The 15,000-nt window shown below is 35.8% G+C and overlaps 1 protein-coding gene across 1 annotated transcript in view; it reads right to left on the reverse strand.

The window, feature by feature from the left end:
- Nucleotides 1-12,902: 12,902 nt before the first annotated feature.
- Nucleotides 12,903-15,000, reverse strand: part of LOC115215081 (PR domain zinc finger protein 1-like) — a 101,776-nt gene continuing 99,678 nt past the window's right edge. Inside the window, exon 5 of the mRNA XM_029784241.2 lies at nt 12,903-14,967. Coding sequence (XP_029640101.1) covers nt 12,941-14,967 — 2,027 coding nt within the window. The 3' untranslated portion in view covers nt 12,903-12,940. The remainder of the gene's footprint in view (nt 14,968-15,000) is intronic.

Below are 15,000 nucleotides of genomic sequence, written 5' to 3' on the forward strand. Positions count from 1 at the left end.
ATCAGTTTTACACTATACGTCAGAAAACGTACTTCGTCCATCACCATCGAAGACAGCTAAGCAAGTGATCGAAATCCCCTTGCACTTTATTCATAAGCAAATCCCACAACTGTAACACGACTTTCATTCAGAAATCAAATGTTGCTATTTACTGAGAGTCATCCGGTAAATCCTTATTGTTCCGTTTGGAAGTGTTGGTCCAATACGGTAGCTGGTTTAATACCAAAGCTTGCCCTTTAGTGTTTAGGAGCAGTACAATCTACTGATGCGGGGTCTCTATTCTGCCTTCATTTACGTAGCTTCAGAAGTATTGGCGTACACTAGCAGAAATGTATCCTACCTCCCAGGCTCTATTGGTTCTCTTTGGTTTCTTGTTAAGAATACCTCAACCAACTTTGCTCATTGTTCCATTCTGCTTATCTTCAAATAAACTGTCACCGTAAATAGTAATCCTGTAGAAAGTCTTTCGTGTCCACTTATCATTGAAGTCCACGCTACGTCCACTCAACAAAATCTTTCTAAACATTTTCCTCTTCACTCTAAATGTCTCACTAACGTGTACCCATATAATACCAATAAGTCAGCTGATTGTGTCAATAACCCTTGCACCATTGCAGCACTCTTAAACGGCATACTTCAAAGTTGATCTTTTCTCTCTTCAAACTTTTCATTGGTAACAAGCGACACTGTTTACCGGTCTCATTAAAGTCAACCAGTTTTGTCTTAACTGCAACTTTCAAAATTCCAAATATGAAGGAAGCAATGGGTAACGAGCACTTACTTTGGCCTTCCTTATTACTTGCTTAGAGCCAAATCTATCGGTCACCTGCTATTCTATGTCACTCAGTGTTGTTCCTATTCTCTTAAGAGTTTTGAACAATGTGTTGGTGCTGCTGTGAAAAGAATTTCGCATAGGAATCTCCGTCTATAGTTCATCCATTATTATTGCTTAAACTGGAGGCTTTCTATCAGGCTGCACCATTGACGTTTGCGCTGAGACGGTCTGATTCACACACTGTCAACTTCAGCATTTTGGTTGTTTCCCATATGACCTTCGCTCTTACATATTAGAGATAGATTAACTCTCATCACTATTCAAATTTTCCTAACCTTTCACACATATATGCCATCCTCATGCATCCTAAACAGAACAAACCGATTCAACGAATAGAGCTCTTGAAAATATGGTTCAGTAGTATAATAAAAATATAGTTTCTTTCAACAGCAGTCAAACTCCTTGTGCATATCAAGAAGACAGCTAACGTACCTAATTTTATCTTGGTCAACGAGCAAGTAAAATCTTCAGAATCGTTACAAATGGGTAGCCTGGCAATCTCTGGTTACCTTTCCAGGCGAACATACATCCATAACATCGCTAAAGTTGTATCTCAAATACTATCCTTTCTCTTCAAAACTAAAACATATTTCAACATTCATAAATTGTTGATGATAAACGCGTCTAAAGTGAAACCTGCGATGAAATATGTTCTTACATCTGGAACAGTGCACCTACTACACACACATTCTAGATAACTTCAAAACAGAAGGCCAACAGTCTAACTTGCAATGGTTCACATACAAACACACTACTCTTCCTGCTCTACGGTCTCTTATCTTTGCATATTAGATTACTATGATAAACAGCCTTAACTCTTTTGAAAAAGCTAGTTGTGTACTACCTTTACTGATACCAATGACCTCGTCTGTTTCTCCTGTTTACGAAAGCTACGCCCTAACTGTTTATTCTTCACCAGAAGACCGATCCACAGGATTACTCTTCATACCAATGCACTTACTCCAGATTTCAGTTTACAGATATTCATGCTGGACATAAATCACGTTTATTTCATCACCCTCCAATGTACTACAATGGTCGTATACAAAGATCTTTTTTTCCTTGTGAGAAACAAAAATCAAATATGTATCTATATTATATAAACACTGAGTTCTTTAAATATTACTGGTTTGCTCGAAGTCCATTGGTATTTAATCCTCACAAGATTCCTAAATATAAAACCGATCGCTGTCGCTTAGGACCAGGTCAGTCCTGATTCAGATGGTTCATTATGGCATGCCAGAAAGTATTCTTGTCGTTACCATTCCGATTTTGTTTTTTAAACAGTATATTTAGTTCTACAATTTAAATTATGTCCCTTTTAAAGCAGTTGGTTGTAATTTGAGGGAGATTTGGTCGTTATCGATGGTCATGCAACCACGTAATAGATGTTGGTTCCAATAATTACCTCTAAAATACCGTGGAAGAATCACTCGTCTGTTGTACAAGGTTTCGGATGAGGTAATAATCAACGTAGTGAATCTCACATACACAGATTATTTGAAAGGAAGTTCTATTGTTGCCTTATTTTTATTTCTTTTATATCACGTTACAGAAAAAATAACGTCATCCGTAACTGGTTTCTGACAAGCCAATCACTGGTTCACTGCATTTACGATGATTTTAATGGAGTGGCTACATTACTCGAGTGAAACAGATATCTCAAGACACTTTCCTTTGAAAGCACCAGCTTATCTGTTTTCTCGCTTTTGTTTTGATCTTTCACCGATATACATCGCTGAAAACATTTATCACACTACAAATTTCCTCGTAGTTTCCGTCTACCGAATTTTACTAATAAATTATTGGTCAATCAGAGGCTATAGCTGAAGACTCTTGTTAAAGGATTAAGTATGATGGGATCGACCTCCAGTCAACGTGATTGAAGAGTGAACTTAAATTTACTTATGTACATAGTCATATCTTCATATTTTTCTCTGAAATAACAGCGTTGCAGAATTAAATAATAAACTGCACAGTCAGGCCTGCACCTTTGTTATCTGAAATAACTTCATAAATAGCATTAAATATTAGTTGCTATCAACATACTAACAAAGGAAGGACATATAGAAAAATATAATCCTAGAGCATAGGTTTACTTAATCTGGTGTTAATCTGGTGCTAAGCAAAAACAAACCTTAGGTTCAGTTTGAACAAAAAAAAAAAAATAGAAGACGTGATAATGTATCTGAGAAAAAGGTGGTGAGCTGGCAGAATCGTTAGCACGCCGGGCGAAATGCTTAGCGGTATTTCGTCTGCCGCTACGTTGTGAGTTCAAATTCCGCCGAGGTCGACTTTGCTTTTCATCCTTTCGGGGTCGATTAAATAAGTACCAGTTACGCACTGGGGTCGACATAATCGACTTAATTCCTTTGTCTGTCCTTGTTTGTCCTCTCTGTGTTTAGCCCCATGTGGGTAGTAAAGAAATAGAAATAGGTATTTCGTCTGCCGTTACGTTCTGAGTTCAAATTCCGCCGAGGTCGATTTTGCCTTCATTCTTTTGGGGTCAATAAATTAAGTACCAGTTACGCACTGGGGTCGATGTAATCGACTTAATCCATTTGTCTGTCCTTGATTGTCCCCTCTATGTTTAGCCCCTTGTGGGCAATAAAGAAATAAGAATCGTCATCAGGCTGTACAAAATGCATAGTGGTATTACTTCCGGTTGTTTACGTTCTGAATTGCAATTTCATTAAGGCATTCTTCGCCTTTCGTCCTTTTGTGTCTCATAAAATAAAAACCAGCTGAGCACTGGAGTCTACAAAATCGTCTAGCTCTTCCCCCAAAGCTTCAGTGCTTTTGCTTATAGTACAAAGGATATTATTCTTGAGAAAAAAAGTTAGAAATGGTTGTTGTAGGTGACGCTAGATTTGATAGAAAGTGAAATGCGCTTACCTTTGAATTCTTTAATTTTTGTTTGAAGTAGTATTCGCTCACTTTCAAGTATTCTAGAAGGCCCCTTGTAAGATACTTTAGCGATCTTGTTAAATAAAAGTCAACAAAATGAAAAATAAAAAAAATCAAGGACCGTTTCTTTGATATTTATATATTTATTTATTTATATTATTTTTACGATATATATCTGTCATTCGTTGGGTGGTATAGAACCGCTAGAACATCAATTTGACAATGATTCAGTAGTATTTCAACTCTTTTGCACAATCAACAGTTGTTTTATTATTAAATTTACTGGTCCCAGTATTTTCATGTATTACTTATATCAAGTCAGATAAGATATAAAAAAACAACAAAAAGAAACAGAATATAAAATAAAGATTAATATATTATGTAATTGGAAACGATGTCCATGTAGATGTGCGTATGGGTGTGTTTATTCACACACATACAAATATATATATATACAAATATTTATACCCACATGTGTATGTATATATACATATACACAAGTATATGTTTATATATATATATATATATATATATATATATATATATATATATATACATACACACATACATATGCGTGTACGTATTTATGTAAGTATGTATGCATGCGTGTATATTTGGTGTGTGTATGAATGTGTATGTGTCAACGGATGAACAGCTGGAACGTTGGTGCGTCGGACAAAATGCATTGTGAAATTCAGTTACAAACTGCTGCGTTTAAAATCTAAGACGATTTTACCTTACCCCTGGGTGATATCGATAAAATAAATACCAGACAAAACTAACGCAATCACTTCAACACAATTTGCTTAATCTTTCGAAAGGGTGCTCCTTCATACTTGCAGACTTTTCCTGAAGATATCTGGGTATTTCGTTAATGCTTAGACTAACTTCCACAAATTCGGCTCTCATCGAAACATTTATGTCATGATACATCATCCATAAATTGGTATATAAATAAACTGGTATATATATATATATATATATATATATGTCAGTTTATTTGTATGTTGGCCTATTCACCCAATAAGCAGGGTGGCTCATTCGAGAGCTAAAACAATGTGAAGCGCATTGTGACCAGCGATGTATAACAACATACGATAGTCTGGTCTATATCGTTACATATGCATATATATGTCTATATATATATATATATATTATATATATATATATATATATATATATATATATAGTATAGTTATGTGTTTGTGCATATATTTTTGTTTTGTATATGTAAGGATTTAAAACCAGTCAACTTATTATTTGTACATGTATTTCTGTGTTTGTAATAATATTTACATGTATGAAGATTACACACACATAGGGTATATACACATCAAATAGTTACAGCGTTACAATGACATGTTTATAAGTATATGTACCTACATACGTACATACATACACATGGGTTTCTGCCTTCGTTTCGCCATCAGATCTACGAATGACCCGTTAGTGATATCTTTGACAACCTCTATCAGCATGTTTTGGAATTTTGCAGGCGAAGTAGAATGGTAGTTTTCAGTTGCTTACCAGAAACCTCCTGAGTTTTGCTTTAGAAGTTATACCCAATTCTTATCGAGTCGGAAAAATAAAGAAAAAAAAACGACCCTGTACTTGTCTGGTACTTTTATTTATCAACTCCATAAGGATAAAATGCAAATTTGAGCTGGGCATGAATTGAACTATGAACACAAAGAGCCGGAACGGAAGTCACATAATATTCTATCCAACGCTCCAACGGCTGTCATTTCAGCGCTTTCGACACTTAGAAAGATATTCACATACAAACAAGATATTAAATTAAAATTTGATTGTCAACATCAAAACAAGAATAGCTATAACATAATTTATGTCAATGAAATCGAATAGTCATGTTGATGATAGTAATGTGTTAGCGATTGTGGCGGTGGTGATTGTGGTTTTGTGTTTGCTGTCGTAGTTTGCTAACTGACGTTGATAGGTGAACATGATGATTGCTGTTTGTACAGTGTGAAGTGGGCGTTGTTGTTTTTGCTGTTGTTCAGCTACAGATCGGCTCTGATCGAGCAAACCTACCAGGTATGGCCATCGCAACTTTTCAGTGATATATCTAGAGAAATACATTTTCTGATGTATTTCTCTGCTATATTTAGCAGGTAGAGTCTCTGCTCGGTGCTGGCATGATCTTGCTAGTAGTAGTAGAAGTAGTAGTAGTTATAGTAGTAGTAGTAGTAGTAGCAGCAGCAGCAGCAGCAGCAGCAGCAGCAGCAGCAGTATTAGTAGTAGTGGTGGTGGTGGTGATGTTGGTGGTAATTACATCTTGACGTCTGGTTTTCTTCGCGCAGACTGACAAAATATAGTCATATTACCGTTCATCCCTGGATGAGTTGTGAATAAACAGATCTATGATCAAAAGCATTTCAACCATGACCATCCCGTTTTATCTCGGACTATGATATCCAGAATAGCCATCATCTTTCAAGGCAGTCAGATAAGATTTGGAGGTGCTTTAACTACTTTTCTAGCAGGTCGAACGACCACACACACACACACACACACACACAACACACACACACACACACACACACACATATATATATAATATATATATGTGTGTGTGTGTGTACATACATACATACATACACACACACACACCAAAAACACACACACACAAACATATATATATATATATATATATATATATATATATATATATATATATATATATATACATATATATATAATGAAAATAAATAACAAGGATTTCAGATATCAATGCATGCGGCCGTTTCAAGCAGCTCCATTTAATTGATCAATGAAAACATTACATCAAATTGAAAGAAACCGCTCTCCTCATCAGTAGATGACCATATAGTTTAGTTCATTCTTCCACAAATTCATTCTGCCGAAAATATAACATAAGGAAACAATGTAATTATTTTGGTTTCTAGTACTGATATAAATTTTCTAAAATCGTTTACGCTTTATGTTGGAAATCTATATGGTCATCTACTTATGAGTAGAGCGGTTTCTTTCAAATTGATGTAATATTTTCATTGATCGATTAAATGCAGCAGCTCGAAACGGCCGTAATACATTGACATCTGGAATTGATAGCTTTGCATCCTTGTTACATTTGGTTCATCTAACTTCGAGCTGAGCGGCCTATACCAAACTGGCTAAGTGCCTCAATTAAAGTACCTAATTCAACTGAATCTTAATTATATATATATATATATATCTATATATGATATATTGATCTGTGATAGAATATGTTTGAGTTCTCTCAACATATGAAACTATTGGTAGCGCTTTAATACATGTATTGTGACCTTTAAGTGATAATAATAATAATAATAATAATAATAATAATAATAATAATAATAATAATAATAATAATAATAAATGTGTGTGTGTGTGTGTGTGTGTGTGTGTGTGTGCATGTGTGTGTTAGGAGCTCTAGTTCAGTTCTAAAGGAGCAGAGCTATAGATGAAGACATTCAAGCTTTGATCATTCTGTCTTCCTAGGACTGAATTGTTCAATCTGTCATTTTCGAATTAAGATGCCAGTTTGAGATTTAAAGGAATATGATTGCTCGAGTGACCGCATTGAAACACTCTCCTCTCTATACTTTATTCTAAATTTTTTGGTAGTGGCCATGGTGGTGCTGGTGGTTTTTTTGTTGTAATACATGATGATGATAATGACGATGACGACGATGATGATGATATAAACTATTATGTTGATGCCTGTTTTATCGACCTTTGAAGGTCAATAAAATATGTAGATAGAGAGTTCCAAAGTGAGAATGGAATGATATTATAACTGGCTTCTTTGGCAATGGGGATGATAATGACGATAATGATGATGATGATGATCATGAGGATGATGATGATGATGAGGATGATGAGGATGAGGAGGAGATGGTAGAGGGAGGCAATGATGTGTTTAATGAAATTTATGACGATGGTTGATGATTAGCTCCAGGTCAGACCTAATTGAGCAGACCTTTGCTCAAAATCACCCCCTACATGTTTCATTTTCAAACTATTTATCAAGTTTCGCACAACCCGATGCACTATACTTTAAAGATTCACTCAGTGGCTCTCTGTCTGTACCGATAAGTGTGGTTGATTATTTAAATACTAGTAATTTTAGTTGTTAATAATTGTGGAGTGTTGTTTAACAAATATGTATTAAGTACAGACCCAGCAACTCAGACCATTATTGTTCATAAAAGTAGATAATAATGAAGCAGAGCGATCACCATGTATTTCTCGACAACATGTAACCACAACAAGAAATAGAAACTTGCATCGTCACCCTTTATTTAAACATTATTTAACAACACTTACTACAACTAAAAATGTACCACCGTTTACTATTATTTACCTCAACTTACGAATTACAGCCACTTCCCAACGCTACTTGAACTTCTCCTGATCGATATACAACGACAAGTAATCTTAGTGAGTGATATGTCTTATGGCCTACTCGTAAGTGGCAAAGCAGTGTCTATGAATATTGCTGGGTTTCTGTGGATAGAAAAAAAAAAAAGGGTATGTTACAGAAGGGAGAAGCAGCGCATTAAGAGACCATATTATTTTCTGATCGCTGTCTTGGTCCCAATATTTGCAACGGCGTTAACTCCATTGCAGGTATCCAAGGGACAGACAGTGACGAGAAATCAGGTGACGGATCAGAAGTCACGCGTCCAAAGTGCTACGGAGTGAAATCTAATACGGAATCCCGTGATTGCAAAGCGAATATCTTAACAACACAGTCGTGCTTATACTCCTTTCTAGAACCCTTTACCAGTACCTACAATCTATTTATTTAATTTATATCTACAGAATATTCCTATATTTATTCGAATGCATTGTACCTCTCTTGTAGTAAATTAATAACTAATCTTTGTTAGATACAAAAAGGCGGCGAGCTGGCAGAAACGTTAGCATACCGGGCGAAATTCTTAGCAGTTTTTCGTCTGTCTTTACGTTCTGAGTTCAAATTCCGCCGAGGTCAACTTTGCCTTTCATCCTTTCGGGGTCGATAAATTAAGTACCAGTTACGCACTGGGTCGATGTAATCGACTTAATTCCTTTGTCTGTCCTTGTTTGTCCTCTATATGTTTAGCTCCTTGTGGGCAATAAAGAAATAAGATACAAATTGTCCGCAAATGATTTCAATTTTATAGGATATCAGACTCAGTGCTATAAATAAGATTCGTCTTTTGCCTCGATACCGTACTATTTTGATACATACTAAAAGCATTAAAATATGAAATAAGTTCAATGTGCTCCAGAATTGTCAAAGGCATGCTTCAAGCTTTCTAAGATTGAATGAAATAAATAAAATAATGATGAATACACACGCACTGGCACATGATGAACAAAATGAATAATAATAATAATAATAATAATAATAATAACTTTAGACAATTATGTTAACCACGAATAGTCTAGTTAACCTTGAACATTTCTATGAAATTACCCAAGATGTTCCTAATTCTTGTTTCAAGAAAGGAAATTCTTAACGTATTTCTCAGACAATGATATGAATAATAATAATAATAATAATAATGATAATAATAATGATAATAATAATAATAATAATAATAATAATAATAATAATAATATAATAATAAGACACAAAAAACCCAAAGAATTACCGGCCAATAACATGTCTCAACACCACCTACAAAATCCTCACATCCATAATAACGGAGAGAATGTACGCTTTCCTTGAACAAAATTCTATCCTTCCACAAGCTCAAAAAGGTTGTAAAAGAAACTCTTATGGGTGCAAAGACCAATTGCTCATAAACAGAATGATTGTAGAGAATTGCCGGAGCAAAAACAAAAACCTGAGTATGGCATGGATAGACTACAGGAAAGCGTATGACAGTGTCCCACATAAATGGATACTCAAGGCCCTTGAGATATACAAGATCTCCCCTGTCGTCTCAAAATTCTTAGAGAATAGCATGACCATGTGGAACACACGTCTCTTTCTAAGCCATAGTAATGGGATGAGCCAGTCCAACAGCATCAACATCAAACGAGGCATCTTTCAAGGTGACTCCCTCTCTCCATTACTTTTTTGCATGGCACTGATCCCACTCTCAAACGAATTGGATAGTGCCAGATATGGGTACAAAGTTTTTAGCAAGTTAATAAACCACCTTTTTTATATGGACGATCTAAAGCTGTTTGCCAAGAATGACCAAGAGCTAGAAGGGCTGCTAACAACTGTTAAAGAGTTTAGCAATGATATCGGAATGGATTTTGGCCTTGATAAGTGTGCTAAAGCAACTTTTGTAAGAGGCAAGCTCAGGCAAACAGCTTCTGTTAAATTAGATATTGACACTACCATCAAGGAACTTGACCCACAAGAAAGCTACAAATACCTAGGAATCAACGAAGGAGATGGTATACATCATGCTACTATGAAGGAAAAAATAAGAAAGGAGTACTATAGGAGAATAAGGCTTGTACTGAAGACTGAACTCAACTCCAGAAATTGCATTGAGGCCATTAACACCCTGGCACTTCCAGTAGTCCAGTACAGTTTTAACATCATTAACTGGAACCTTACGGAACTCCAACGCTTGGACAGGAAGACAAGAAAGTTACTGACATCCAGGAGCATGCACCACCCTAAGGCAGATGTAGACCGCTTGTACCTACCTAGAAGCAGCGGGGGGAGAGGAATGATGCAATTGGAGCTGTGCTATAAGACCTCTACTGTAGGAATGAACAGGTACCTATCTAGTACAAAAGACTGGATGCTGCGACTTGTGTGTGAACACGAAAGCAGCAAAAAGCTGCATTCTATTGTCAAGGAAGCTTATAAGTTCGAAAGGGAACTAGGCATTAACCTTGAATCAGGTGAAGAGCCAGAAACCACTGCTACCAAGCAAGCAAAGCGAATCAGGCAGACTGCAAAAAAGAATGGGCAGAATCAAATTGAGAGGCGGTGGAGCCAGAAGCCCCTGCATGGACAATACATTCTCCGAAGCCAAAATGCTGATGTAGACCAAGCAACAACCCATCAGTGGCTGAAGAGTTCTGGATTGAAAGCAGAGACTGAAGGCTTCATAATGGCAGCACAAGATCAAAGCTTGTTTACTAGAAATTACCAGGCTAACGTTCTCCGAAACGGTACTGACCCTAAATGCAGATTCTGTGACACATTTGACGAAACAATAGACCATCTCGTTTCGGGATGTCCTGTGCTGACACCAAACGAATACAAAAATCGCCACGATAGGGTAGGATAGTATATACATTGGAAGATATGTAAACACTACAAATCCGACACTCCTGCTAACTGGTATGAACACCATCCTCAGCCAGTTGTTGAAGGTAAAGATGTCACCATCCTCTGGGATTTTCCAGTCAACACTGACAGAACGATCAAGGCTAATCGACCAGACATAATTATTAAAGACAGGGAAGAAAATACCTGCAGACTAATAGAAGTAAGCGTCCCCACTGATAAAAATGTATCTGTCAAGGAATTTGACAAACTTAGTAAATATAAGGACCTGGAAATCGAAATACAGAGGATGTGGAATCTTAAAACAAAAACTGTTCCTGTTATTGTAGGTGCCCTAGGTATGATAAAAAAGGGATGTCAGAAACACCTAGACAATATCCCTGGAAAACCATGTCTCAAGGAAATCCAAAAGATTGTGCTAACAAGTACTGCCCACATCCTTAGAAAAACCCTATCAATGTAAATGTTTGTGTTTGTATTACATGGAGATATTTCTCTACTTCCCCTCCCCAAGCTTTCAGCTATATTTCAACAACTCTTAATCTTCACTTGCCCTAGGGCGCTGGGTGTGCCCCGGCAGGTGATTGCATCAAAATGCAGATTAAAAGTAAATGACAATAATAATAATAATAATAATATAATAATAATAATAATAATAATAATAATAACAATAATAATAAATAAAGATGTTAAATGCTTTGGTGCGTGGCGCTTAGCCCACCCTGTACTACCATGGCGATGAAAACGACTACGACGATGATGACAACAACGGTGATGATGATGATGATGATGATGATGATGATGATGAAACTAATGAGGATAATGATTGTGATGATAACGATAGTATAATGATAACAATGATGATACTGCCGCTGCCACTGCCGCCTCTGATGGCGCAAAGATGATGATGATGATGATGAAGATAATTTAGAGAAGTAGGGGAATAATACTTTTTAAACTTGTTAACAGTAGCTGTACAATAGCGCAAGATGATGAGAAAAAAAAATGGAGTAAATGTTCTAATGGACGATAGCTATGGTGTTGTGACAGCGATGCAGTTTTGCTCTTCTTGATGATGGTTCTTTTCGCACAGTATTTTGTTTTCAAATCGACGATAGCTGTTTGTGTTTTGTAAATGGCGGTAATTTTGGTGTTTTATTATTATTATTTTTTGGCTAATGTAGCTTTGATAGTAATGGTAACGGTGGTGGTGGTACTGTTAGTGTGGATTTGGGTTGTGTTTTTGGTGGAGGTGATTTTATCAAACATGAATTCGAATCTCAGTTCGAAAATACAACAGTGTGGTCATTGAAATATTCAAGAATGATATCATAGTGTTGGTGTGTTGGGGCTTGTTGGGGGATGAGGGCTAACATTATTATTACTATTATCATCATTATTACTATCGTTATTATTATTATTATTATATTATTATTATTATTATTATTATTATTATTATTGTTATTATTATTATTATTATTATTATGGATGGAACGGTTCAAGTTATGATTGTACAGTTTTCGGTTATTGGTTAATAATAATAATAATAATAATAATAATAATAATAATAATAATAATAATAATAATAATAATAATAATAATAATAACTTTAGACAATTATGTTAACCACGAATAGACTAGTTAACCTTGAACATTTCTATGAAATTACCCAAGATGTTCCTAATTCTTGTTTCAAGAAAGGAAATTCTTAACGTATTTCTCAGACAATGATATGAATAATAATAATAATAATAATAATAATAATAATAATAATAATAATAATAATAATAATAATAGTAATAATAATAATAATAATAATAATAATAATAATAATAATAATAATAGTAATAATAATAATAATAATAATAATAATAATAATAATGATAATAATAATATCTGATGATAAGAATAATTAGATGGGGTTTAATTATATAAGAGAGTTAATGAATTTCGTCTGTTGTAGATGTGCATGTTTCCATGTTTTCAAAGATGGATATTGGCGGTTTTTCGTCTATTTTGTTAGTTCCATTTGTCCAGTTATCTTTTAATATTAGCGATGTTGAAGGAATATGGTTTTGAAATATATTGTACCCCTCTCTACTAAACTTCTTCATAGGTGTCAATGAGAAAGACAACCTGTTTGGATTGTCATTGTTACTATTAGTATTATTATTATTGATGGTGTTATTGCCATTGGCTGCTTTATTTTCATCTGCACATTCTTCATGTTCATCTTCCTCAAGTTCTTCATCTTCTTCTTCTTCTTCCTCTTCTTCCTCTTCTTCTTCTCCCATTTCATCGTCTGCATCAAGATCTATTTCTGCCCTGATCAGTTCGCCTTCTTCTAGATCATGTTCGTTATCGTCATCGTCACTGATCCTCGATATATCATCGGTGGTGTCTAGCGATTGAACTGTTATATTCAGTTTCTCTTGAATGTCCGATTCGTTTTCACCATCCATCCCAACATCAAGATCAAATTCAGAATCTGCACTGCCATCAATCAATTTTGTCATATCAAAGCTGATGCCATCAGGAGAAACGCAATTCCCAGCCTTCCAGTGTGTTTTTAAACCGCTGGGGCTAATATATTTTCGATTGCAGTTGGGACATTCATAAGGTCGCTCATCTGTGTGCAATCTTTTATGTAATTTCAAGTGAACAAATTGTGTGAATTTCGACGGGCAAAGTTTACATTGAAATGGTTTTTCTCCACTGTGGAGTCTCATGTGTGTCTTAAGGTTACTTGTACTACTGAAGCGTTTACCACAGGATTGACATTCGTGAGGCTTTTCGCCAGTGTGTACTAGATGATGCTTTTGAAGATGAGCTAGCTGTGTGAAACCCTTGCCGCAGGTTTGGCATACAAAAGGACGTTCACCCGTGTGAGTGCGTAAATGAACTTTCAGATTCGACAGTTGTCCAAATGTCTTATAACAAACGTTGCATTCGTAATGCATTTTACCGTCTTTTTTCTTCAGTGGGTATGGTAGTGATCGATAACCCCTCATGTTCCCTGTGGTTGGGTCGATTTTTGGTTTGCTAAGGTTCAATACTTGCTCGGGTTGTAGAGATGACCTGTGCATATGGTGACGGTCAGAAATACTTGAGATGCTAGCGGTTAGTGGACCAGATATTGACGAAGGTGAATTATGGCCAGATATTGAAGTCTGATGGAATGCTGTCGGAGGGAAGAGTTGCCACTGGAAACCAGAATACTGGTAAATACTTGGTATAGGATAAATCGGCGGTATTGGTGGGCTTGGAAAATAGATAGGATTAGACGTGGAGAATGACTTAAATGGTAGTTTATTATGTGCCATTTCTGGTCGGAAAGAACTCCAGAAGGATGAAACCGGAGAAATGTTTGGAGACATTATTGTTGGAGATCTATATGGCGTCACTAAAAGTGGCATGGTGCTATCAGCTTTATATTTCTCCCCAATTTCTGACTTTATATAATTTTTGCTACCACGAAAACTATCACAAGCTGTTTTATCAAACATGTATTTAAAGTCTTTGCCTTTTAGAGCTAAAGCGAGCTCATTGTTCATGAGAGGGCTAGATCTCGCACTCTTTATCATGATATCATCGTTTAAAATATGGTTTCCATTTTTAGAAGACGTCTGGTGAAGCTTAGATATATCAGTTGATTTCGGAGTGGCCAGCCCGTTTGTAAGTTCCGACAGACAGTGTAAAGCTGGTGGACCATTGAATGCTTTATCCGGAACGTGTGTGCGCCTGGAACCCAAATGAAAAGCAGAGGCTCGTGATAAGATATCGTAGTTTTTATGAACACTGTAATCAATTATATCTTCTTCAGATTGTTTCCGTATCGAACTAGTAATCAGCGGTTCTGTTTGATCCCGAATCATTGGTTTTTCATCAATTATTGAAAAAGGTATCATTCTCCTTTCAGACGAACTTAATGGACGAAAACTTGATGTTCCATTTGGTTTCGTGTTACCTGCGAAAACATAAACAAAGATACTAATAATAA

This window comes from Octopus sinensis, linkage group LG8, assembly GCF_006345805.1.
Source record: "Octopus sinensis linkage group LG8, ASM634580v1, whole genome shotgun sequence".
NCBI classification, from domain to species: Eukaryota; Metazoa; Mollusca; class Cephalopoda; order Octopoda; family Octopodidae; genus Octopus; species Octopus sinensis.